Source organism: Lynx canadensis, chromosome B4 (assembly GCF_007474595.2).
Source record: "Lynx canadensis isolate LIC74 chromosome B4, mLynCan4.pri.v2, whole genome shotgun sequence".
NCBI classification, from domain to species: Eukaryota; Metazoa; Chordata; class Mammalia; order Carnivora; family Felidae; genus Lynx; species Lynx canadensis.
In genome coordinates this window covers 62,945,267-62,972,927 of record NC_044309.1, presented here as the reverse complement: position 1 = coordinate 62,972,927, position 27,661 = coordinate 62,945,267, and the positions used below count along the sequence as shown (strand labels likewise).

Genomic DNA, 27,661 nt, shown 5'->3' with positions numbered 1-27,661 from the left:
ACATTTAAAAGTGGAATGTGGTGATAGTAACTTTTTCTCTGGGGAAAAAAAATCATTTGCGTGTCTTACAGTTAGTGGTATCTTATAAAGAATATCATCAGCTGATTGTCCATAATGAAAAAACTTTCTGTCAAGGAAGTTTTGTTACTCTGGGTCTTCCCTTTGAAAAGAGGTTGTTTTAGAAAGATATCCATTAGAGGTATTGTGAAAGGGAAAAAGTGTTTATAAAGTTTGCTTAAATTATTTAGAAAATGTATCGTTGTGGAAATTCTTTACCTGACATAGATCTGATAAATGGGCTTTGCTATGTGTTCTGCTTTCATTAAGATGTAGTGATAAGGTGAGTTTCCTGAATTAGGCTGTTGAATGTGAATTTCGCTCTTATACATTGTGGGTTTATTTTGTAGGTGCCTAAGCCTATGCATCAGCCTGTAGGTTCTTCCTCGACCCTTCCAAAGGATCCAGTATTGAGGAAAGAAAAACTGCAGGATCTGATGACCCAGATTCAAGGAACTTGTAACTTTATGCAAGTATGAGCCATTCTTAAATGAATCTTAAATGATATTCCTGGGGCTACTCGCTTCTAATCAGAAGTATTACAGTGAAGTGTTTTTGTTTTTTTTTAATGTTTATTTATTTTTAGAGAGAGAGAGGCAGAGACACAGGGTGTGAGCAGAGGAAGGGCAGAGAGAGTGGGAGACATAGAATCTGAAGCAGGCTCCAGGCTCTGAGCTGTCAGCACAAAGCCTGATGCAGGACTTGAACTCACAAACCGTGAGATCTGACCCGAACCAAAGTCAGATGCTTAACTGACTAAGCCACCCAGGCGCTCCTGTAATGAAGTTGCTAAGAGGTTAGGTTCTGGTGTTCAGAATGCATGGGAATTCTGGCCACTTCCTAGGTCTCACAGTTCAGGCAAGTTACTTTACTCTTTGCCTTGGTTCTTTTTTTGAAAAATGAGGATAATAATTCTTATTCCTAAGTTTGTTGTGAGTAATGAAATGAATTAAACATGTAAAAAGTATAAGTGTTCAAATATATTTTCTACTGTAGATCATTGGTAGTTTCCACTCAGACTGTGAGAACCTACTCTGTGCTTGGCATTCTGGTAGGTGCTATTGTATGTAGAAAATCATGAGACATTTATTGCCTTCAAGGAGTTTATATTCCAGTTGTATAAGATTTTAACTTGTGGCAATAGTTAAGTGCTAAACTGTGTCATACAGAGTCTTACAGAATTTCAGAATAGTACAATATTATTGAAGGAGGAAGTAGACAAATAAGATCTTTTTGTGTAGTAAAAAGATCTTGAGCTTTGGAATTAGACTTGTGTTTAAATCCCGGTTCTGCTATTTACTGGCTATAAAATCCATGGCAAGTTATTTAGCCTGTAATCCTCTACTTATAAAATGAGGGAATTCCTTACCCATTTAGGTTATTTGAAGATGAAAAGTGATTACTACAAGGGTAGCTTAATTATTCAAAATGTTGGAAACATTTGAAAACTAAGATAGGCAGATGGGAGAGAGAATCGTTACTCATTATGAAAGATCAGAGAGCATGAATGAGCTAGATTAGTGGTTGAGATGAGACTGTTAAACCCTCAGTTGTTGGACATAATAAAAGCAAGGTTACAGAATTAATGCTTGTGTTTAAGAGCTTAAGTCAGGAGGTTTTTTTTTTTTTTTTCATAGTTAAGCCTTGGAATTACTTGACATAATTTTAAGGTTTGACAGTTACTTTAGATTTTAACTCTTAACTCTTTCTCTTATGAAGACTAAGTTGTTGGAGTATCTGGGTGGCTCAGTTGGTTAAGCGTCCAATTCTCTATTTTGGCTTAGGTCATGATCTCACAGTTTATGGGATTGAGCCCTGCATCAGGCTCCGCTGATAGCATGGAGCCTGCTTGGGATTCTCTCTCTATTCCTCTCTCTCTGCCTCTGCCCTGCTCATGAGTGCTCTCTCTCATAATAAACACTTTTTTTTTTTTTTAAATAAAGAGTAAGTTATCAACATTTTGAGATAGTTATTAGCTAGATTCTTATAGCTAATAGCTATGGACAGTGTTGTGAATAATGCAATGGTAATAGCTTTTAAACAGTTTATTTTTTTTTTAAGTTTATTTTTGAGAGAGAGCACAGGAGGGGCAGAGAGAGAGAAATCCAAGCAAGCTCCACACCATCAGCACAGAGCCCAACATGGGGCTTGATGTCATCAACTGTGAGATCATGACCCGAACCAATATCAAGAGTCAGACACTCAACTGACTGAGCCACCCAGGTGCCCCAATGGTAATAGCTTTTAAATGAATAATTGTTTCTAGTCATGATTTAAAAAATCTTGTCTTTAGGAATCTATTCTGGATTTTGACAAACCTTCAAGTGCAATTCCATCGTCACAGCCGCCTTCAACTACTCCAGGTAGCCCAGTAGGTATGTAATCATAACTGAGAGTAAACATGCATAGGTCTAACATTTGTTACCTCTTACAAATAATTTTACCCTAGATATCTTAAGGGTTAAAGTGTGTCTCTGTGTTAATTCTAAATGTATCTATGTGTCATCAGTTATATATGGGTAAATTACCATTAAGACATTAGTGTGCTCACCTGACCTGTTTGCCTTTTATAGAAGGTCTCCAGATGGTTAAATGGAGAAACACAAGCTGGTTTTGCAAATTTTGAAGTGATTGGGGTCCTTTTGACTCTATAAATCTAGTATTGAAACTTTTTGATCCCAATTATGAGTGAAATTACATCAGTGATATTTAAGTACATCGATTAACACAGTACCTAATGACGGAACCTAGAATTGAATCTGGCCTGATGTTAGGATTTTTGCTCTACACTCATTTATTTCAGGGGAGGAATGAGGTATTTGAAGCCACAGTCCAGTTGTAGTGAGCAGACACCAACTAGAAGATGGGTGTAGTAATTCCTGGATGAAGTAAGGAGAATAAAGAGTAATTAACAAAAGTGATAGACATTAACAAGAAAAAACCAAACCGAAACTATATAATTGAAAAGCATATTAATATACATGACCAAAGGGGGAAAAAAAAACCTGAAAAGACATATGACCCAGCTAAGAGTTATTTTGAAACTTGGAATTTGAGTGTATCACTTGATTACTATTCATGATAGCTTAGATTTTATCTTCCAGTTTACTATTACTAGTCATTTTTTAAAGTAATAGATTTTTGGAAGCTTTGAAATGCTGCTTTTGCCCTTTTAACCTTAAAACATCATTAGTGTCACAGATGGGACTAGTGTCTCCCAAATCCTCTCTGACTCTTTAGAGCTCTCACAGAAAATTCATGATGGCCTTGAGACCTAGTTTTTCTAGCTATGGCTTATTTTGTAAAGTATAAACTTTTAGTTTCCACCCAGTTGATATGCATAAACTTTTCTCCTCCCTCAATAGTTTACTGTTGATTTCACTCTCTGCAGCATCTACAGAACAAAATCTTTCCAGTCAAAGTGATTTTCTTCAAGAGCCATTACAGGTAACTTCTCCAAAGTAATCTTTCTTTGCTACTTTTAATTTCTTTGTTATTCAGGGAAGAAACTCTTGCTTTGGTAAGATAGATCAGACTTGCTGATTCTAATATACCTAACTAAATTATTGAAAATGTTCTAAGGATATCTAGTTTTTTAGATTAAGTACAACTGGCCCTCCAAAGGTTACCTAATGATCATGGGGAAGACATCTGTTAAAATAGAGAAGGCTGGCAGACTTTAATAAGGAAAGAGCAAGCCTGAAGAATTCAGAGATACCTTGTCTGGGAATCTTACTCTGCCATTGGCTACTTAAGTCACTTTGGTAGAGCAGCATAGTCAAGAGTCTAAAGAAAGATACTAATTTTGTTTAGCACATGGTTAGCTAATCTCCTGCCTCCCTTCACACATAAGAGTTGACATTCTGAGGAACTGATTTTCACAGAACACCTTAGATTTACAAAGGAACCAGATCATTGAGATCTCTGATGCCACATTGCACTTCTATCAATAGTAAGTTCAAGAAAAAAAAAAAGTACAAGGTTTGATAGTTTTCTGGTCATTACCTTTAAAAAAAATTATCAGGATCCCTCTGAAAACTTTATGGCAATTTTCTTAACAGTAGCATCCCTGATAGGTTAAGTATTTTGACCAGATGGCTCAACAGTTGTTGCCTTCCTGTCCAAAAACTTCTGAGTAAATACCATTTGTTTACAATGGTTTATATTTAGTTTGATAAGGTATGGCTCAGTTTTCAAAATGTATTTATTGAGCTGAGTCCCTCACCCTACTCACTGGTTTAAGGGTTCCATGTTACCTGTTCTAGCTGTTAGGGTTCTACATGAGGCTTTCAATGGATAAGTTAAAGGTTTTCAAAAAGCTGTTGGTCTAGTTTAGTAGTTCTCAGGGGCAGGTCTGTGGATGGCTGCATCAGAAGCACTTGATCACTTTAATAAAGGTATCTATATATATCTCTGTATATATATCTATATATCTATCTGTAAGGTTTTTTAATTTTTTTTTTTTTTGAGAGAGACAGCAGAAGTGGGGGAGGGGCAGAGAGAGAGGGAGACACAGAAGCAGGCTTCAGGCTCCAAGCCATCAGCACAGAGCCTGATGCAGGGCTTGAACTCATGAACCACGAGATCATGACGTGAACCGAAGTCAGAGGCTTAACTGACTGAACCACCCAGGTGCCCCTAAAGATATATATATCTAGATATCACCTTAGACCTAATGGATCAGAATTTCCAGGGGCGTTATCTAGACATCTATATTTGTAATAAGCTTCCTGGGTGAATCTGCACCTGCATTGTTTGGGAATCACAGGTCCCCAGCATCATGTTTACTCACCAATACCTAAAACTGCTTTCAGCTGGTCTGCTTAAAGAGCAGTAATTTGGAAGCAAGAATTGCCATAACTTCTAAAGAAATACTAATGTGAAGAATTTATCTTTATTTTTTGTTGTTGTTGTCAAGTGAACCTTTTAAATTCAAAAGCTCAGGTATCAATGTCTTAGCTTAACATTTGTAAATCTTTCCGCAGCAGGAAACTTCTGTCCCCACAATACCCAGTTCCAATTATTTTGGGCAGTTGTCTTGTTATTTTAAAAAGAGGACCAGAAGAAAGACCTAGTTTTAGAAACACTACAGTATCATAATAGTTCTAATGTTTTAGTCGGATCTAAATCTAATAAAATTTCAAAAGGATTTAAAATTTTTTTTTCTTAAGATCTCTTTTAAAACTTGGTCCCCATCTCCTTCCCAAGAAGTGGCCTATTATGATGACCCTCTCTAGAAGGTCACTGAAATGTAACTGCTCTGGATATTTGGTTGCCATTAATTAGTTTCCAATTAACCCATTTTATTACTTGGGCTTCTGAGATTGAGATAAAAGGAGTAGATTCATGTCATGGACACTTCAGAACTTGTGATTGCTGGATTTTTATAGATCTCTCCCTGTTATGTTCTAATATCTTTGTGCCATAGAATTCTTTTGTAGCCACTTTCTTAGTTTTTTATTGGTTACAGTTGTCACAGCCTTAGTTTTTCCTGTGCTTGCTTTCTTCCAGTTTTTGTTTTATGTTATTAGCTTTAACATTATGTTAGAATTTTGGTGCCTCTGTAATTTATGTAGAGCTTATCATTTCTCTTTCTTTCTTTCTCTCTCTCCCTTTCTTTCTTTCTTTCTTTCTTTCTTTCTTTCTTTCTTTCTTTCTTTCTTTCTTTCTTTCTTTCTTTCTTTCTCTTTCTGTTTATTCTTGAGGGAGAGAGAGACAGAGTGTGAATGGGGGAGGAGCAGAGAGAGAGGGAGACACAGAATCTGAAACAAGCTCCAGGCTCTGAGCTGTCAGCACAGAGCCCGATGTGGGGCTCAAACTCACAAGCCATGAGATCATGACCTGAGCCGAAGTTGGACGCTTAACCGACTAAGCCACCCAGGCGCCCTAAGCTTATCATTTCTATTTGTACTTCTGCCTACCTCTTTAAGACAGTGGGAGCACAGAGAGCCAAACCACAGTTACTGTGATCCCTGGCAGAGCTGTGCCCACAGTGTTGAATGTGCCCTGAGCTGCTTCCATTGAACTGCTGTTGAGGGCCAGGTGTTCCATCTGCTGTTGAGGCCCAGGTTTCTAGGGCCAAGAATCTTGATAAATGAGGATGGGATTAGATGTGTAGCTTTGGTGACCAGGCCTGGAAAGGCAATTTAGCTGACTGCTTGGGTTTGACTCTCACCACTAACTTAATTTTTGTGTGATATTGGATCCATTACTTAACTTATCTTTGCCTATGCCTTATTGTCTATAAAATGGGGATGGTTGTATCTACCTCACAGGGTTATTGTTAGGACTAAACACGTGAATATGTATAAAGTGTTTAGCATAGTATTTGGCACTAGTGAGTGCTTGGTAAGAGTTACATGTTATGAAGCTCAGGACTCAAGAAATATAAAGTGAACAAAATGTGCCTTTTATCATGTTTTATATCTTCCTGTGTCTAGGCTGCTTCTTCTTCAGTTACTTGTAGCTCAAATGCTTGCTTGGTTACTACTGATCAGGCTTCTTCGGGATCTGAAACAGAGTTTATGACCTCAGAGACTCCTGAGGTAATAAGAGGCCAATTGTGTTAATTTCTTTTCTGTCTAAAATAATAGCAGAACCAGCTTACCTTATGCGTTACAGGCATGATCAGTTGAATTATTTAACATTTATACTTGACTAATGTATTGCTTTCTGTAGATATTGTCCTGGAATTACAGGTAACTTTGCTGTGACTTTGCCATATAAGTAAACTTAGTAGTGTAATGCCTTATCACATACAATAAATATGTCTAAATTGCTGTTGTCAAAAAAGATGAAAAGTTCTAGGTAGGAGTGAGTCAAGTTTCTCACTATATATATTATATTGATGGAATCCTTAGCAGAAAAATCTACTTATATAACTGAGACTCAATAAATTTATAGTGTTAATATTAGCACTACCTCCATAGGAATGAATTACATTTTCTTTTGGCTAATTTTATCAAAAGCATTTTGATAGCACAGTTGACCCTTGAACAATATGGTCTTGAACTGTGAAGGTCCACTTATACGTTTTAGTTTTTTTTTTTTTTTTTTTTTTTTTCAACGTTTATTTATTTTTGGGACAGAGAGAGACAGAGCATGAACGGGGGAGGGGCAGAGAGAGAGGGAGACACAGAATCGGAAGCAGGCTTCAGGCTCTGAGCCATCAGCCCAGAGCCTGACGCGGGGCTCGAACTCCCGGACCGCGAGATCGTGACCTGGCTGAAGTCGGACGCTTAACCGACTGCGCCACCCAGGCGCCCCCGTTTTAGTTTTTTGATAACTACAATACTGTAAATGTATGTTCTTATGATTTTCTTTTTTTTAAAATTAGGTTTTAATTTTAATTCCATTTAGTTAACATGCAGTGTAATATTAGTTTCAGGTGTACGATATTGTGACTCAACACTTCCTTAAATCACCCTGTGCTCCTCACAATAAATGTACTCCTTAAATCCCCATCATGTATTTAACCCATTTCCCCTCTGGTAACCATCAGTTGGTTCTGCGTAGTTAAGAGTCTTGTTTCTTGGTTTGTCTCTCTCTCTTTTTTTCCTCTCCTTCCCCCCACTTTGCTCATTTGTTTTGTTTCTTAAATTCCATATATGAGTAAAATCTTACAGTATTTATCTTTCTCTGGCTGACTTCTTTTGCTTAGCATTATCCTCTCTAGCTTATCCCTGTTGTTGCAAATGGCAAGATTTCATTCTTTTTTATGGCTGAATAATATTTCATTACACACACACACGCATGCACACACCACATCTTTATCCATTCATCTACTGATAGACACTGGGCCTTATGCTTTTCTTAACATTGTCTTTTCTCTAGGTTACTTTGTTGTAAGAATACAATATATAATACATATACCTTACAAAATATGTGTTAATCGACTGTTTATATTATTGGTAAGGCTTCCTTTCCATCTCTATAAGCTATTAGTAGTTAAGTTTTTGGGGAGTCAAGAGTTATATGTGGATTTTTGACTTTGGGGTTCAGCACTCCTAACCTGTGTGTTTTTCAAGGGTCAACTATATTATGTTTGTGTTTTCAATTCTAAAATGATAGTTTTTGCTAAGTTTGAGCAAATCCTTGAAATAGGTATAGCAAGATAGCATGATTTTTTTAGATTAATTTAGCAGCTCTTAGATTTTACTATTTTTGGTTCGCTATTATACAAGATAATGTATTCATTACAGAATATAAGAATATATAGATAACACATTAATTTTTATGGTGTAGACTTGGTCTAAATTAAAATTACTTCGTTCCTCATTTTAAGAAGAGGAAGGTGTGACCAAGTGAGTCACAGCTCTGTTTCATAATCTGATTAGGACTGGTTTTTGGTATCTTTTTAAGCCTTTGGATTTGTAATCTGTTACATCAAGGATTTGCTTATTACCATAGATAAGTATTATTTAAATTAGATCAGGTTTGATTTTCTTTTTTAAAGGCAGCTGACTTAGAAATCCAGGAATAAGACTTTAAAATTCAGAAAAATTAACATTGACTAAGCAACTAACCCAAGATTTTTCTTAATTCTTCTGTATAGATTTGGAATAATATTAGATTCTTAGTTGGAAACTACCGTTTCAGGGTTTGACTAGGTACTCATAAAAAGTTCAGTATCTCATCTGTTAGACTGATTAATAGTAAGACTCTTTCACTTAGTCAGCAAGCTGTGCACAGCAAATGCTAGTGTGCATCCTCAGCAGTTGTGATTTGAAATTGTAAGCAGAAGCTATTCTTTTGCATTCCTGTGTCTGAATGTCATCCTATAGAACTTGCTGACTTAGGCCAGTCTGGGGTTTAGTGTAAGTTAACTGCTTGTTATATGGCAGGTGATTGGCTGATGCTGCATTTCTCCTTCCCAGGCAGCAGTTCCCCCAAGCAAGCAACCATCTTCACTAGCTTCTTCAAATCCTCCCATGTCAAAGGGCTCTGAACAGGGCTTCCAGTCACCTCCAGCAAGTAGTAGTTCAGTAACGATTAACACAGCGCCCTTTCAAGCCATGCAGACAGTGAGTATGAAACGTGAATGGTGATTACAGTTCATTGTTCCTGTTAAAAAGCCATTGTTTCTCTTACGTCCATTATTGGGTACTTACTATGTGAAAAACTTTGCCTTTTGTATTGCTCTTATTTGGGTTGATCCTTGCTTTGTCCAATGCAAATATTGTTTGTGGTAAAAGAGTATTAAATCCAAAGCCTTGAGAATTTTGAATGGATATTTTATCAGAACATTTTCCCCACTCAGAAAATTAGTAGCAGGCAAAGCTGAGGGTTCATATTAATTAAAAAAAAAGTGTGGGTGAGAAACATAATTTTCTGTGAACAGCTTAATAATACTAACCATTACTAATACCACACTAGTGATGTTCCATAGCATCAATAGCCTGAAATATAGGGCACATACTTGGGTGTTCTGTCATTCTGGAAACTTTCATTTGATTTTATTTTGATCTTATGCTGATTTTGGATAATTGTTCCGATTTGTGTGGTATTCTGAATTACACATTCCTCTGCAAATTGTTTAAACTTAAAACGTTTTTCAAGGTAATAAAACTAGGTTTATATGTTTACTCTCTAAAACAGAATAGTATAGAACAGTTCTTAAGAAAAAAAGTCTTAGCCAGTAAGTATCTGATGATGCTTAATGCCCCACTCTGGATACTTTTCAGTGATGGTGGTAGGGTGGGGCCAGTGGAGTGGCAATGGAAAGCAGATGCAATGCAGGGAGATAAGCTTTTGAATTCAGGCACCTAAATTCACTAGTTTTATCACTTCATGCTTGGCCTCTTAGAACTGATTAGTTTCTTTGTTTTCCCTCTTACCCTGTCAGTCCCTCCTGCACAGTATTGCCACATTGGTTTTATTAAGTTTTTCTCGTTAATGAAATCAGATACTGTTCTTAATCACTGGGGTTGGGTATTGGCAGTGAAAAAGAGACAAGTCTTTGTGCTCAAGAAGCTTACATGTGATAATGGAGGTGAGAGGGCTAGAGAGAAAAATATACACACACACATATATATGTGTATACGTATACATATATATATATGTATATACATATGGGGAAATGTCACCTGTGTCATGGCGAAATGTCACCTGTGTCATGGGGAAAAATGGAGCAGGGTAAGGGAGCTGGAGAGTAATGGAAGTGCTATTTTATAGACAATGGCCAGAGTCTGGACAGGTCATTTGCCTGCCATGTGGTAGAAATTTGGTAGGTGGCAGATTTTTTTCATCTTTAATTTTTGAAAAAGTACTGTCTTGGCCTGTGTAGCTTTCATGCTCAGTAAGCATTATTATATCATAATAGCAGGAAGATTAATTTTTGTATTTGAGTTTAGATCTACTAGAAACCAAATAGGTTTTTTTTTTGCCATAGTAAAATACGTATGACATAAAATTTACCATTTTAACCATTTTTAAGTGTATAATTCAGTGATGTTTAGTACATCTACAGTGTTGTACAACCATTTCCACTGTTTCCAAAACATTTTCATCATCCAAACCATTAAACTATACTCATTAAATAATAGCTTTTTATTCCTCCCTGTCTCCAGCTTCTAGTAACCTATCTTCTTTTTGCCTCATTACCTGTTCTAAGTACTCAGATAAGTGGAATCACATTATTTGCCCTTTTGTATATGACTTATTTCATTTAGCAAAATATTTTCAAGGTTTATTCATGTTGTATTATGGATCAGAATTTCATTTTTTTATAGCTAAGTAATATTCTATTGTATGTCTATACCACATTTTGTTTATCCATTCAGCTGTTGGACATTTGGATTGTTTCCACCTTTTGCCTATTTTTTTTTTTTAATTTTTTTTTTTTTAACGTTTATTTTTGAGACAGAGACAGAGCATGAACGGGGGAGGGGCAGAGAGAGAGGGAGACACAGAACCGGAAGCAGGCTCCAGACTCTGAGCCATCAGCCCAGAGCCCAACGCGGGGCTCGAACTCACGGTCTGTGAGATTGTGACCTGAGCTGAAGTCGGACGCTTAACCGACTGAGCCACCCAGGCGCCCCCCTTTTGCCTATTGTGAATAATGCTGCTATGAACATTGATGTACAAAATGTGAGCCTCTGCTTTCAGTACTTTTGGTTATATTTTAGAAGTGGATTTGCTGGATCATATGGTAATTGCATGTTTAACTTTTTGAGGAACAACCACACTGTTTCTACAGTTGGTTGCATCATTTTACATTCCTACCAGTAATGCACAAGGCTCAAATTACACCACATCTTTGCCAACACTTAGATTTTCCCTTTTTTTTTTTTCTTTTGGTAACAGCCATCCTAATGAGTATGAAGTGGTATATTATTGTGGTTTTGATTTGTATTTCCCTAATGACTGTGATGCTGAGCATCTTTTCATGTGTTTATTGGCCATTTCTCTTCTTTGGAGAAATGTCCATTCAAGTCCTTTGCCTTTTTGAATGTTGGAGAATTTTGTTGGATGTCATCCTTAATCCTTTTCTATGAAACATTACACAGGACTTAGTGTACCCTTTGTCTCTTAAGGTGTTTAATGTTAATGCACCTCTGCCTCCACGGAAAGAACAAGAAGTAAAAGAATCCCCTTATTCACCTGGCTACAATCAAAGTTTTACTACAGCAAGTACACAAACACCACCCCAGTGCCAACTGCCAGCTATACATGTAGAACAAACTGTCCTTTCTCAAGAGACTGGTAAGATCTTTGCATATGATATTTTGAAGACTTAGATGACAGCTAGTAGAATGGAAAGCAATTCAGTAGTGATACTTTAAGGGTTCTTTCTTGACTAGTAAGCATTATTTCTTCGCATGTTCAAGTGTTGAGAAACACTTAAATGCCTTTCTTCTATTAATTAAGTTCACCTATTAATTTTAACTTTTGTAGAGGTAGAACCTAGATGGTTGATTAAACCTTGAAGTAGGTTCATATTTTTAAATCTGATTGCTTTGATTACCATGGACAGTAATAGAAGTAGATAGGGCGATATATATATAGTGCCCTTCTATAGAAGTGCCCTTCTTCTACTAGAAGAGTTTTGAAATCACTCCGTTAAATCTTTTAGCACAGACAGATAGCTATCTGGCCTTTTCTCTCTTTTTCCCTCTTACAATAAAGCATTGATTAATGCAAAGGTATAATTTAGTATGCTTTTCCATTGTTTGCTTAGAGATGAAAAACTGTTTTGCTCTTTTATGCTATCCAAATACATGAAAGAATAGGCAACTTTGTAGTTATTTCCTAATTTGATAAACACCTGTAGATTTTTAGTGTTGGTGTTTCAGATCCCCATTGAGTTTTCTAAAACTTAAGCCTGAGTAAATGAGTTGAACATTAGAGGTATTTGGTTACTCACAAGAGATACTAAATGTAAATCCTTGGGCCTAGCCACCAATGACCTCATTCTGTTCTCACTTGTACTGAGTGAAAACATAGTGTACATGATTTACATAAGGGATATTTGTCCTGTGCCTTCTTAGGTATAGTATTAATTAAAATTCATTGTCTTTTACTCCTTGATCTGGGGTGTTTAGCCTTTTTTCCTTTAATTGTGGCCAAATATACATAACATAAAATTTACCATTTTAACCATTTTTAAGTGTATGGCCAGATGGTTGTGTAGCCATCACCACCATTCATCTCTAAGGACTTTTTCATCTTTCCCAAATGAACTCTGTACCCATTTAACACTAACTCTCCATTCCCCCTCTTCCTACTGCCCCCTGGCAACTACCATTCTACTCTATGAATTGACTACTCTAGGTACTTACCTAGAGTAAGTGGAAACAGACAGTATTTGTCCTTTTGTGACTGGCCTATTTCGTTCAGCATAATGTCTTCAAGATTTCATCCATGTTGTAGCATGTGTCAGAATTTCTTACCTTTTTAAGGCTGAATAATATTCTATTACCTAAATATATGTATAGATACCAGGATCTCTATATATACGTACATGTATATATAGCACCTGTTTTTTTTTTTTTTCAAAGGGAGAAAATTATATTAAAGGTTTTGATATACAGTGACTTTTAAGTATAAAGAATATTAAATCTTTGTTACCATTTAACTCTTGGACTTAAAACTGTTTCCTTAAGCAGCAAGTTATCCTGATGGAACTATTCAAGTAAGCAATGGTAGCCTTGCCTTTTACCCAGCACAGACGAATGTATTTCCCAGACCCTCTCAACCATTTGTCAATAGCCGGGGATCTGTTAGAGGATGTACTCGTGGTGGGAGATTACTAACCAATTCGTATCGGTCCCCTGGTGGTTATAAAGGTATGCTCTGAACAAAATTTAATTATACTGAATTATTTTGTTTATATATTTACTTAACTCAAACTATTTTTACTTTACCTTGTTCCTTTTTTAGTTGCCCTCCATATTGTGGTAGAAAATTCCCTATTTCTGTAAAATATAGCTTTTCTAATATACCTGTTGCCTATATAACAGAGGAACTTTTTGTATGAAAAGCAGATTGATCCTGTGACTTGCTGCAGTGAAAGGTTGAGCATCTTTCTTTTCCGGGGATGAATTTGGGTTTTCATATTTGAATACTTACTTTTTTTTAATTGACTTGACTGCCCCAAGTCAAACTATGTCAAATAAAAATATGTCTCAAAATGTGTCATAATCAGTGCCCATTTTCTAGTTATTTTTCTATGAGAGGATACTATACATAAAAATATAAATTTTGAGACTATAATAGTGATATTTTCTTAAGTCTTAGATATGGTTCCACATGTTATTCTCTTGGTATTAGCAGAATTGCGCTAGACAGGCCTTAACCATGCACCTTTTTGAACCCCATCTGCATTGCAGCAGTAGTAAATCTCTGCCCTTGGCTTATTTGAAGTTAGCAGTATTTTATAAATACGTGTTTTCCTGTGGAAGCAATATTAGTAGAGTTTGCTTAAAGAAGGCATAAATCTAATGATGGTATTATAGGATCAGTTTAACTTTTAAAGTGGTATAGAATTAGACGATTTAAAAGTTTAGTATAATTTTGCCCGTAATTTTATTTAAGTTGTTTGTTTATTAGGTTTTGATACTTATAGAGGACCACCTTCAATTACCAATGGAAATTATAGCCAGCTACAGTTCCAAGCTAGAGAGTATCCTGGAACACCTTATTCCCAAAGGGTAAGAATAGCTGTCATAGTTGAATAATATAGTACAGTTGTTGATGTTAAGCTGTGATTAAACTATAGCCGAGTCACAGTGTATTTGGTATAAGGCACTCTTTGTTTTTTTTTTAAATTTTTGAAATGTTTATTTTTGAGAGAGAGATAGAATGTGAGCAGGGGAGGGGCAGAGACAGACAGAATCCAAAGCAGGCTTCAGGCTCTTAGCTGTCAGCACAGAGTCTGACACGGGGCTTCAACCCACAAACCGTGAGATCATGACCTGAGCTGGAGTCCAACACTTAACTGACTGAGCCACCCAGACACCCCAAGGCACTCTTTGTTTTAGAACTACTTGTCAGTACTGTGGAGAGTTGAGTTGGAAGCTTTTCAAGTAACCCACAGAAGATAAATGACAATTGTCTGTTACACAGAACTTAGAAGGTCTTAAGAACTTTATTTATCATGTTGTTTGCATTAACTCATTCACTCCTCCACCTTTTGAGAGAAACTGGGGTTCAGAAACAAATTACTTATCTGAGGTCACTCAGCAAATGAATGGTAGAATTAACATGAGACTGCATGTTTCCTAACTCCAGACCCTATGAGCTTAACTTTATTATTTTCTTTTCCTTTTTTTTTTGAAGGGGAGAGAGAGAATCTCACACAGTCCCCATGCTCCATGTGGAGCCCGACATGGGGCTTGATCCCACGATTCTGGGATCATGACCTGAACTGAAATCAAGATTTGGGTGCTTAGCCGACTGAGCCACCTAGGCGCCCCAACTTCATTATGTTGCTTTCAGTTTAACTTTTCTAGGTACCTGGTGTAGCAAAAGTATTTTTCAAAAATTTATTTTTTTTATTTTTATTTGAATAGCTCAGATTTTCTTTACTACATATGATAAAAGACTGGTAAGAGGTTAGACATTCTACTTTAACAAACCGTGGGACCTCTTTGTCGTTGATCATCTATGGATATGACTGAATACGTCAGAATTTTCAGTTTTGAAGTTCTACAAGTTTTTAAGTATGTGGTTTCCCACTGAATTCTGTTGTGATATAAAGTACCTGTTTTTGAGGAGCTTACAGTTAGTTAAATGAGGTAAAGTAGATGTCTATACAGAGACAGTATTGAAAAGGGGGTTAAGAACACACCTCGAAGAACACACCAAATCACTTAAATGACTTGGGTTTGATTCCTGATTTCATCACTTCCTTTGTGACCTTGGGTATGTTGAGTAAACTTTCTGATCTGTGGTTCCTCATCTGTTGGATGAAGACTCATCTTACTCTGAAGTGTTGTGAGGATTTCTTTCTGAGATATCCTGAGGATTAAGTGAATTAACATACATGAAGGCTTAGCACGGTAATGTCAGACAGTAATGAACAGCTCCTTTAAAAAAAAATTTTTTTTTTAAAATATTTTATTTATTTTTTGAGTGTAAGGAGGGAGAGGCAAAGAGAGAGACAGGATCTGAAGCAGGCTCTGCACTGACAGGCTGACAGCAGCCAGTCTGCTGTGGGGCTTGAACTCAGGAATCGTGAGATCATAACGTGAACTGAAGTTGGACGCTCAACTGACTGAGCCACCCAGGTGCCTGTAATGGAGCTGTTGTTAACACCAATATTCTGGGATTTTTTGTGCTGCTTTAAATGTCTTGCTGGGATGCCTGGCTGGCTCAGTCAAGTATAGCATGTGACTTTTGATCCTCAGGGTCATGAGGTCAAGCCCCACATTAGGCATAGAGGTTACATTAAAAAAAAAAAAAAAAAAGAAAGTCAATTTCTTGCTGAGAAAACATGAGATAGTTGTTGCTACTGGGAAAAGGATTAGGAGTTTGGGGTAGGAGACTTAATTATTGTGTGCCTTCTTGTCCTGTTTAAATTTTTTATTGCATGTGTTTATTTTTATTGTATGTGCTAATTTGATCATGCCACTGATCATTCTTTTCATGCGTTGTCTGGAGGCGGACTTTCAACATACCTGGGAGTCTGTTTGAAATGTTGCCTCGTGAACATTTTTTTCTTGAGGATATTAAATTATGTTTTCAGGCAATAGTACATTCATATGGTATAATTCTTACCAATCTCTCTGTCAAAATAAAACAAAATCCTGACGTAGTTCATAATTGTCTTCACAGTTTGATCTATAAATAGAGCAAAATTGAAATAGTCTGTGTTCTTGCCTTATTATTTCCCTTTATCTTGTGATAAGGGATAGAGGACCAGGCCATATTTCTGAATTTCCCTCATTACCTCACATTGTATCTTTTACATAGTGTTTCCTGGATGCCTTCTTGTTTTTGCAATTATTAGCATACCTAGTTGGTCAGGTTAATTCACAGATGAAGCAAGTATTGCTATTGTTGCCCTTTTTGCCTTTCTTGGTGTTTGGAAACATCTGAGCCTCTGTGGCTGCTGGGGAGGGGTAGAGAAAAGGCTAAGAGGACTTTAATCTTACAAATTTACCAGCCAATAACACTGGGAAAGGACTATCATCTTGCATTTTTGGTGCCAAGGTTAAATATTACGTGTTCGTTTCAGGATAATTTCCAGCAGTGTTACAAGCGAGGAGGGACATCTGGTGGTCCTCGGACAAATTCAAGAGGTAAGGATGATTAACTGGGTTGCACAGAACATACCTCTAGATCTTTCTTTGTCTTCTGTGAAGTTCTCCCCAGAGTACATTGTTTTCACCATTTAGCTTTTAAAGTTTTCATTTTGCATAAATGTAGTACTGAAGACCTGAGGGAAATACTAGACTACTGGAATGGCTGTGGAAACCAGTTGTCCATTTAGATTAAAAGTGTATGTGTGTGCTTTTTCAGTTTGATTGACACCACAGCATAATTCAGCCTATGATATGTATTCATCTTGCATACTTCAAATAGTTTCATGTGATGATTCAGGATGATGTTTCTTATAATAATGGGCATTTCTAGATACTCTAGTGTCACTACATTGAAAGATAGGAAAAAGCAGCAATTAAGACACCATGACTTGAAATTTAAGAAGATATTATAATACTTTTTAAAATGTGAAGGTTTAATAGGACCTTTAGTAGAAAAGATTCAGTGTAACTGAGAAAATCAAGAATTACTGAAGATTAACTAACTTTATCACAGAAAAACAATCTTTTCCTTTTAAGAAAGCAATCAGTATTCACACTGCCTTGGCCTTCTATCTGAGCTATGTTTTTGTGTAGTACTTAAAACGTTAAGATTTCATGATATCACATTAACTTGGAAATGAAGAACAGGCATTCATCATGGGGCTTAGTATCATAACAGAGTATCTTTGAGTGGCAAGTAGTTCTAAAAGTTGGTTCTTTTATGTAATCTCAGTTTTCTTGAGTCCTTGTACATTAGATAGTTTGAGTAGATTTATCACTGAGGAATAAAGAACTGAGTGAGAATTACAGAAGAAAGATAAAAGAAGTAAAAAGAGTGTTCAAACCTGGGTTTCAGACTTTGCTAATCTTTAACTAGTAACTTAGCATTTCCTGGAGGCTTATTTTCTTAAAAAAAAAAAAATCTTAAAAAAACAATGAGGCCCACTAGATAAGATCATCTAGGTCCTTTTTGGCTTAATAGTAATATGAAAGCCTATTGCTAGAAAACTTTAGAAAAATATACGGTAGCTATACTTTGTTGTTTTTGTTTTAGAATTTACTATAAAATGTATTTTTATCTGTATTTCAGTAGCCGACTAATGTTAAATATTGTGTTCAAAGCTAACTGCTTCATTATGAGAAACTCACTGTTGCTAATAAAACAGCAGGGTGGAGTGATTCTTCTCAGGTGAGCAGCCCAGAAAGAGACAACGAAACGTTTAACAGTGGTGACTCTGGACAAGGAGACTCCCGTAGCATGACCCCTGTGGATGTGCCCGTGACAAATCCAGCAGCCACCATACTGCCAGTACACGTCTATCCCCTGCCTCAGCAGATGCGCGTTGCCTTCTCAGCAGCCAGAACCTCTAATCTCGCCCCTGGAACTTTAGACCAACCTATCGTGTTTGATCTTCTTCTAAACAACTTGGGAGAAACTTTTGATCTTCAGCTTGGTAGATTTAATTGCCCGGTGAATGGCACTTATGTTTTCATTTTTCACATGCTAAAGCTGGCAGTGAATGTGCCACTATATGTCAACCTCATGAAGAATGAAGAGGTCTTGGTATCTGCCTATGCCAATGATGGTGCTCCAGACCATGAAACTGCTAGCAATCATGCAATTCTTCAGCTCTTCCAGGGAGACCAGATATGGTTACGTTTGCACAGGGGAGCAATTTATGGAAGTAGTTGGAAATATTCTACATTTTCAGGCTATCTTCTTTATCAAGATTGAAAGTCAGTACAGAATTGACAGTAAAAGAATGGTGTTCTAATTAGTAGGGTTAAAGGAGAAGTAGTCTTTGCCCTTGTGACTGGTTTAGGAAAATGTTTTCTTTCCTAGAGGAAGGTGGAGGTCCTTACTTTTTTTGTTTTCCTCCCCAAGGTGAAAAATTTCAAGCTGAATGACAATTAGCACTAATCTGGCACTTTATAAATTGTGATGTAGCCTCGCTAGTCAAGCTGTGAATGTATATTGTTTGCACTTAATCCTTAACTGTATTAACGTTCAGCTTACTAAACTGACTGCCTCAAGTTCAGGCAAGTTATAATGCCTTGTTGTGCCTCAATAAAAAAGTTACATGCACCTTCAGTGTTCTTATTTGATTAAACATTTAGTTAAGGGGTAAAGTATTGAATTTTTTGCTATGCATCACTGATAACTTTCGGATGGGTGTTAATTCATGGTTCATACTATTATTTTAAAGTAAGACTATATATAATAGCTCTTTTTAGAGTTTTCTCTGATGTTACAGCTGTCATTCATCAGAAGATATCCTCTGTTTTCCTTTGGCTAAATAACATTTCTTTTTGAAGCTATTTTGCATTAGGACATGCTATTATCTGTTAGCTATTTTTAAGTACCTACTACTTGTATAATAATACAGGATACAATAGTAGATAGGTACATAGCTAATACTACTGGTCTGACATCAGTGAAGCTTATACCTTCTAGTGGATTCTCAATTTAAGTAGGTAGAGTGTTTAAAAGATTTCTGGTCAGGCAGTGCTGTGTTTGAGTCCTGATTTTGCCACTTAGTTACTGATCTTGGGCAAGTTATTTTACCTCTAAGATCCCCCCTACCTTCTCTTTCTTTCTCTCTCTCTCTCTTTTTTTTTAATAGACCATTTCCACGACCTCCTAGGGCAAATGTGAAGTTCAACTAAGAATATCTAAAAGACTTAACACAGTGCCTGGCACGTAAGCATTTAATAAATGTTAGGTGCTATGATTTTTTTTTCATTCCACATACTTACAGAATTGTGTGTGTGTGTGTGTGTGTGATGTAGTATTAGTATAGCAGGCATTGACAGAGTTTAGTAACCATTTTAGGCATATATTCTCACACTTCACAATTTAAGCTTATTTATGTTTCTCATGAATAAGAGCTTAATAATTTTATTAATTAAAGCATAGTGTTTTTTTAATTTTTTTTTTTTTTACATTTATTCATTTTTGAGAAACAGAGATAGCACAAGCGGGGGAGGGGCAGAGAGAGGGAGACAGAATCCCAAGCAGGCTCCAGGCTCTGAGCTGTCAGCACAGAGCCCAGCGCGGGGCTTGAACTCACGAGCTGTGAGATCATGACCTGAGCCAAAGTTGGACGCTCAACCGACTGAGCCACCCAGGCGCCCCTAAAGCATAGTTTTTAAAAGTAAGCATTTTTAGGGGCGCCTGGGTGGCTCAGTCGGTTAGGCTGCTGACTTCAGCCCAGGTTATGATTTTGCGGTCTGTGGGTTCGAGCCCTGCGTTGGGCTCTGTGCTGGCAGCTCAGAGCCTGGAGCCTGCTTCCGATTCTGTGTCTCCCTCTCTCTCTGCCCCTCCCCTGCTTGCTCTCTGTCTCTTTCTCAAATAATAAACATTAAAAAAAATTAAAAAAAAATAAAAGTAAGCATTTTGTATTCTGGAATATAGGAAGGGTTGGAGAAGGGCATTGTTAACCTGCAACCAAGGCAAGTTACTAGCTAAGGCAGAAATTTCTCGTTTTGATCTTGTTTTGAAAGTTTTCTGTTAAACACCTCTCACTCTGAGGTGGTAAGTAATCTCACTCTGAGGTGGTAAGTAATCTCACTCTGAGGTGGTAAGTAATCTCAAGGAGATGGTATAAGAGCATTAAATTATTATAGTCAATATATTAAAAATAATTTTTTATGTTTGTTTATTTTTGAGAGCGAGAGAGACAGAGCACAAGCGGGGGAGGGGCAGAGAGAGAGGGAGACACAGAATCGGAAGCAGGCTCCAGGCTCTGAGCTGTCAGCACAGAGCCCGATGTGGGGCTCAAACTAACGGACCACAAGATCATGACCTGAGCTGAAGTCGGCCACTTAACCGACTGAGCCACCCAGGCGCCCCTCTTATAGTCAATATATTTTATTTATTTGAGAGAGGGAGACAGTGTGAGTAAGGAAGGAGCAGAGAGAGAGGGAGAGAGAGAATCCCACCTAGGCTCCACACTATCAGTGTGGGGCTCGAAATCATGAACCGTGAGATCATGACCTAAGCTGAAATCAAGAGTCAGAGACACTTAACTGACTGAGCCACCCAGGGGCCCCTGTAATCAATATTTTTTATCTGGGCGTGGGTTCATCAATTAAACCCTTAGGCCACTTTTAACTCTCCATGTTAGTATAATGTTCTCAAGATGGAGGATGTAATGTCATTAACTATTTAACAGAATTTTTTAAACTCATGGTAGGTATTTTGTGGGTTAGGGATGTTAGGATTCCAGTTAAATAAATTGGTGGCTCTTATATACAGAATACAAACCAAGAAATATATGGAAAAACAAATATTAAATGACTAAGGGGAAAACGATGTGTTTTTGGTTTTTTTGGAAAACTTGATGTTTAAGAAGAGTTGTGGATCAAGTTCAACAAGGCCTTTCTCAGCTTTTTTTAGCCATTTTGTTTTCTACCACATTAGGATCTTAAGCTTAGTCTTTTCTCCTGCACACAATCGGGACCATTTTTGTTAATTTATTTAAAATATTGTGAGTAACTCCTTTTTTATATTTTTGAAAGTATCTGACAAAGAGATTCATTAGGGTATCCCCTTATGATGATAGTCATGTTTTAGAGAGTATTCTAAATGGAATACTATTTTCCCCAAGTGTAAAGACAATGGATTAGAAATGGACAATTCTTAGACTTCTGAGAATGAATGGAAAAGATCTTTCATTCTGAAATAATATAACTTTCGGAAGTTCTTCTGGAAGGTTTTAGTAAAAGTCCAGATATCTTTATAGAAAGATATGTAAAGCCTATTTGTGGACCTCATGTAAAGAACTTATATTTTACTGGGAAACTCTTGTAGATACAAGAGGAAAAGCATTCCATATAGTTACCATGTAGTCCCTGAATATATATAGATTTTTAGCTCTCTTACTGTGGGAGAGAGAAAGTTTTCTTTTTTTTTTTTAATTTAATGTTAATTTATTGAGAGAGTGAGAGACAGTGTGAACAGGGGAGGGACAGAGAGAGAGGGAGACACAGAATCCAAAGCAGGTTCCAGGCTCTGAGCTGTCAGCACAGAGCCCAACGCAGGGCTCGAACTCACAAACTGAGATCATGACCTGAGCCAGTCAGACACCCAACTGACTGAGCCACCCAGGGACTTTGAGAAAGTTTTTCTATGTACTGAATTCTCCCTGGAGTTTTCTTCTTTGACTTTAAATTTTTTAGTCTTTTGTGAATGAACTGTCCCCCAAGAATTGTGAGCTACTGTTATCTTCTCTATAATGGTTTAATGAATAAGTTCAGGTATTTAAAGCAGGAAATGTTTTTTTGGCAGATTTGCATATTTGCTTCCTGTACCAATTATTTGTCAACCACCTGATTGTTTTAACTTTCTCAACTCCATAATCACTATATTTTTACACTGCTTTGATATCACATACTGTGTTTTTATACTTTAATCTTTCCTGATTACAAATTTTAATTCCTTAGCTCTAATGGCTAATGTTCTATTGTGATTCTCGTGATAGGAAGAATGATAGTTGATGTATTTTATGAAGTGAAATAATTGTTGGCATATAGACATCAAAGTTTTTCCATAGGGTTTCCACTCTGCTTCCCTGCCATACACTTCATTTTGATGAAAACCTTAGATTTGTCTCCCTAGGTCCTCTACTTGATAATTTATCTCAGGGTTATTCTTAATCACCACTTTAATGATTAGCCAATAGCTTTGTCCCCATTTTTCAGCTTTTGGGCAACTGTTGACAACTGATAGGTATATCACAGTTGTGATCAGTGCAAGATGCTGAATGTCAGATTATAAACTGTTAACCCATTATCGATACCAGGAGGCCTTAGGCTCACTCATTCTAGATTTTCCAAACATTATTTCTTTATTCATTTTATTTCAGTGGCTTCTTTTTTTGAAATAAATGATTAATCTTTCAAGTATGTGGGTTATGTAATTTGTACCTGGCCCTGGGGCTACAAAGATGAATGACATTCTGATGTTCAGACACATCAGGTGTATCAATTTCATCCATTTCATTTGCTGAGAGCAAATCACTCTTTTGCATGATGCCGTGCTCATCACAAGTGTAGCTGCCATCTGCCACCATACGATGTTGTTAAAATACCATTGACTATTCCCTCTGCTGTGCCTTTCATCTCATGACTTACTTATTTTGTAACTGGAAGCCGGTATCTCCCACTCTCTTTCACTCGTTTCTTTGATCCTCCCACTCCCTCCCCTCAGGCAACCACCAGTTCTCTGTATTTATGGGTCTGTTTCTGTTTTCATTTTGTTTTTTAGATTCCACATATAATTGCAATCATATGGTATTTGTCTTTCTCTGACTTATGCCACTTAGCATAGTGCCTTCTAGGTTCATCCATGTTGTTGCAAATGGCAAGATGTCATCCTTTTTATGGCTGAGTAATATTCCATGGTATAAATACACATCACTTATATGTCTATTACTCTATCAGTGGGTACTTAGATTGCTTCTGCATCTTGGCTATTATAAATATTGTCAAAGGAGAATCTCGAATTATTTCTTTGATTCTGTTACACTTTTTTTTTTTTTTTTCCCTGTTTTACATCTGGAACTCTTTTTTTTTTTTTTTTTTTTAAATTTTTTTTTTTTTTCAACGTTTATTTATTTTTGGGACAGAGAGAGACAGAGCATGAACGGGGGAGGGGCAGAGAGAGAGGGAGACACAGAATCGGAAACAGGCTCCAGGCTCTGAGCGGTCAGCACAGAGCCCAACGCGGGGCTCGAACTCACGGACCGCGAGATCGTGACCTGGCTGAAGTCGGACGCTTAACCGACTGCGCCACCCAGGCGCCCCTACATCTGGAACTCTTAACTATAGAAGCTAGACCTCCTTGGGGCACCTGGGTGGCTCAGTCAGTTGAGTGTCTGACTTCAGCTCAGATCATGATCTCGTGGTCTGTGAGTTCGAGCCACGCGTTGGGCTCTGTGCTGACAGCTCAGAACCTGGAGCTTGCTTTGGATTCTGTGTCTCCCTCTCTCTCTGCCCCTCCCCTGCTCATGCTCGCGCGCTCTCTCTCTCTCTCTCTCTCTCTCTCTCTCTCTCTGTCGAAAATATATAAACATTAAAAAAAAAAAAAAAAAGCTAGACCTCCTTGGACCAGTTCTTTAATCTTCTCATCTTTTGTCTCTCAAGTTTCACTTTCTGGGAGATTTCCTTGATTTTATCTTCCTGTCTGTTCACAGAGTTTTAAATTTCTGCTACATTTAAAATTTATAAGTACACTTCTTTTATCTGGATGTTCCTTACATGTATGTATTCTGTTCTTGTTTCACGATTGCATTATTTTCTAACTCTAAGGATAAAGTTTTCTTCCCTGTGTAGTTTATTCCCTACGCTTTTTCTGTTGGTTCTAGTTTCTTATCTGTGTTGTTATATTTGCTTAGAACCTTGTGATAATTGGTTGACTGTTCATATTTAAGAGTGGGGCACCAAAAATTTAATTGGAAGCTTTGAATACAGTGGTGGGACTAGTTGACTTTGGGCTTCATGGTAGTGTGATTTGGAGCGGAGGATGGGGGCACTAATGTGGGGGAATGAAGAGCTTTCTAAATGGGACACAAAACCCAGAAGCCATAAAAGATGAACAAATTTTACACATAGAATTTATTCTCCAAAACTTCTGTTTGGTGGAAATAATGTCAAAAGACAAATGACCACCTGCAATCAGAGGAAATCAAGGAAAAGATGGCCCCCCAAAAAGGGCAACATGTGTGGAGAGGCAGTTTGTACAAACATACACAGAGAAATAAGCATACATAAAGTTTTGAAGGGCATATTTTGGCAAGCATTTGGGGAAATGGACACTCACACTATAGATGGGAATAAAATTGGTATTTTGGGAGAGTAACTTGGCAATAGCTTTCAAGATAAGAAAGCATATACTTTTTGACCCAGAAATTCCACTGTTGGAATCTTACAGATAGTTTTGGAATTATGCCATGATACATGCCTATAGATATTCTGTATAGTATGAACGATTAAAGCAAAATCTGGAGAAACAACCTAGATGCCCGCCAGTAGGGAAGTTATGGAGTGCAATATTGTTCCTGTAAACATTTCCAAAAGAATGTATGTATGATTACTTGGATCAGTTTTTCTGGTAGTATGTACAAGAAATTTAATAATGTTGCCTCTAAGGAAAGGGGGTTGTAAGAGGGAAGAAGACTTTTACTTTTCATTCTGAACCTTGCTGTAGAGTTTGAAATGTACATATCACTTGTTAAAATTTTTTTTTAAAGTTTGAGAGAGTGTGAGTGGGAGAGGGGCAGAGAGAGACTAAGAAAGAGAATCCCAAGCAGGCTCTGCACTCTTAGCATGCAGAACCTGAAGTGGGGACTTGAACCCATGAGCCATGAAGTCATGACCTGAGCAGAAATTAAGAGTTGGATGCTTAACCAACTGAGCCACCCAGAAGCCCCTGTTAAAAAGTGGTAGGTTTCATGGTTCTTATACCACCTTGTCTTGGATAGAAGTTGAGGGTTTGTTTTTATATCATTAAGCCCGGGGCAGCACATGGAAGAGTTTTACTGTAAAAACCTAACTACCTTCACTTCCCACTAATATTTGCATTTCCCTCATGTATGATATTATTGGATCCTCACAGTGGCCCTGGTGAGGTAGACACTGCTTTGGGATAAGAAGATTGAGTCTTTTGGAGATTGACTTTCTAAGGCCACTAGCAGAAGTGCTGGGGCCAGACTTCGCTCTCTCAAGTCCAAATTCAGCCTAGCATTTTCTTTTTTCAAAATGTTTATTTATTTTTGACTGTGAGAGAGAGAGAGAGAGAGAGAGAGAGAGAGAGAGAGAGAGAGAGGCAGAGTGCAAGCGGAAGAAGGGCAGAGAGAGAGGGAGACACAGAATCCAAAGCAGGCTCCAGGCTCTGAGCTGTCAGCACAGAGCCTGATGCAGGGCTCGAACTCACAGACTATGAGATCATGACCTGAGCTGAAGTTGGACACCTAGCTGGCTGAGCTACCCAGGTGCCCCAGCCTAGAATTTCTACAGTATTTTTTCCTTGTCTTCATTTCTCAGGTGCTATTGCTTTTACCATATTTTACCCATCATTTTGAACTCACACGTTTTGGGTGCACTACTCAGTTTTGCTATAATTAATTAAACACTTTGTGAACCGGATAAAGTGGACTCAGTTGAGACTGTCCTAAGTTGTAACTCCAGTAGGTTCTGAAGCTGAGACAGGATGACTCCTTTTCCAGTGCGAAATGTGGAAAGCCTGAGGAAGTAAAGAAATGACATTTTGAGAAAAATGCCTGATTTGAAACTAAATATTTCTTCTTTAGTTCTAGTTAATACTACTATCTTTAGCCTTTATCCCTCCCCATACCACTACTGTTTCAGTCTCTTGGAGAAGGAAGTTTCTGGCTTCTTTCAGAAATTTCCTAATCCCTTATTGCTTTAGCTTATTTATCACTGATTTCTTATTTTTATTTTTAAAATTTATTTTTTATGTGTATTTATTTTGAGAGAGAAAGAGAAAGCAAGTGAGCAGGAGGAGGGGCAGAAAGAGAGAGAGAGAGAGAGAGAGAGAGAGAGAGAGAGAGAAAGAATCCTAAGCAGGCTCTCTGTGCTGTCAGTGCAAAGCCTGACAATGTGGGGCTTGATCTCACAAACTGTGGGACCATGACCTGAACCAAAATCAAGAGTCAGATGCTTAACCGACTGAGCCAGGCTTCCCTGATTTTTTATTTTTAAAACTGAGAGGTCTGTCACATTCTTTTAGAAAAGTCCATTTAGGACCTTTGGTTACATGTGACATTTTAAAGGAGACTGTCATTGACTTTTATTACCCAAATACTAAGGGTCTTATATTTAGAAAATGTGTGTATATACTCTTGCATATATTTCAGATGCTATGATGTAGAACCATGCCATTGTAGATACTTTTGGGGTAGAGGTATTCACTTACAGATTATCATGGTTTAAAAGATGTTATTAAACTTACAGATCAGGATTTTTGTGTGTTGAATTTTTACTCCCATTTTCTCTTTACGGTATGGACTAGATTCAAGTCTACTAACATAGACCAGCAGATGGGGAGGACAGCTGTGTGATATTCCATTTTGAGGACTAAACATATTAAATCTCAAAGGCTACAGTGGCAGTGCTTGGAGTAAAAACTACTTCCTGTAATTTGAGTTGTAATCATGCCAGTGATTCTCTATGCTGTATTTCTTGGGTAATGTCCATGTTTCTGTGCCAAGTAACCTATATAGACAGATGATTCCTAGTTCTCTAACAGCATCCCTGCATTCCTTCCTCTAATCCCTGCCATAGTTTCCTACCTCCTCACCCAGCTCTTTAGGGAGAGCTAGATGTGAATTTCCAGTTGTCACTGGAAACCTCTAGCTGTAGAACTCATAAGCGCTTCTAGTTCAACATGTTGAAAGGCAAACTGATCTTCTCTCCAAAACTTAATATTCCTGTTTTCCCTGGTTAATGACTTCCATAGGTCATCAAAGCTTGAAACTTCAGAATCACTCTTGACTTCCCATTGTTACTTTATATGTTGTGTAAGTCACAAATTCCTGTTGATTCAACCTGTGAAATGTCTCATATCTGTCTTACTTTCTTAATTTCTATTGTAGATATCCCGTTTCAGAACCCTTACCTCTCTCACATGCATTTACTTATTCGTTCAACCATTTATCGATTACTTTTTATGTACCATGCATAGTGTGAGACTAGGTCTCACTATGTCTCTTTCAACAAAGGTTGAACAAGGTCTCTCCTCTCTTTTAAATAGAATACAAAGATAGTTAATACTGAGCATGTACCATGGGCAACGTGCCTATTTCATTTAGTCTTCACAACAGCTCTTGGAAGCAGAT

The 27,661-nt window shown here is 37.4% G+C and overlaps 1 protein-coding gene across 9 annotated transcripts in view; it reads left to right on the top strand.

Moving 5' to 3' along the window:
* The window catches only part of CAPRIN2 (caprin family member 2), a 45,379-nt gene extending 26,491 nt beyond the window's left edge, over positions 1-18,888 (top strand). Inside the window, exons 10-19 of one of the 9 annotated variants that reach the window (XM_030322096.1) lie at positions 408-530; positions 2,351-2,432; positions 3,449-3,504; positions 6,498-6,602; positions 8,934-9,080; positions 11,592-11,760; positions 13,161-13,343; positions 14,107-14,207; positions 16,736-16,799; positions 17,969-18,888. In XM_030322096.1, the coding sequence (XP_030177956.1) occupies positions 408-530; positions 2,351-2,432; positions 3,449-3,504; positions 6,498-6,602; positions 8,934-9,080; positions 11,592-11,760; positions 13,161-13,343; positions 14,107-14,207; positions 16,736-16,799; positions 17,969-18,537 (1,599 nt within the window). In that variant the 3' untranslated portion in view covers positions 18,538-18,888. Of the gene's footprint in view, positions 1-407; positions 531-2,350; positions 2,433-3,448; positions 3,505-6,497; positions 6,603-8,933; positions 9,081-11,591; positions 11,761-13,160; positions 13,344-14,106; positions 14,208-16,735; positions 16,800-17,924 lie in introns of all 9 variants that reach the window. The other 8 variants (XM_030322093.1, XM_036064190.1, XM_032593943.1 and 5 more) reach the window with 8 other exon arrangements.
* Positions 18,889-27,661: the final 8,773 nt, after the last annotated feature.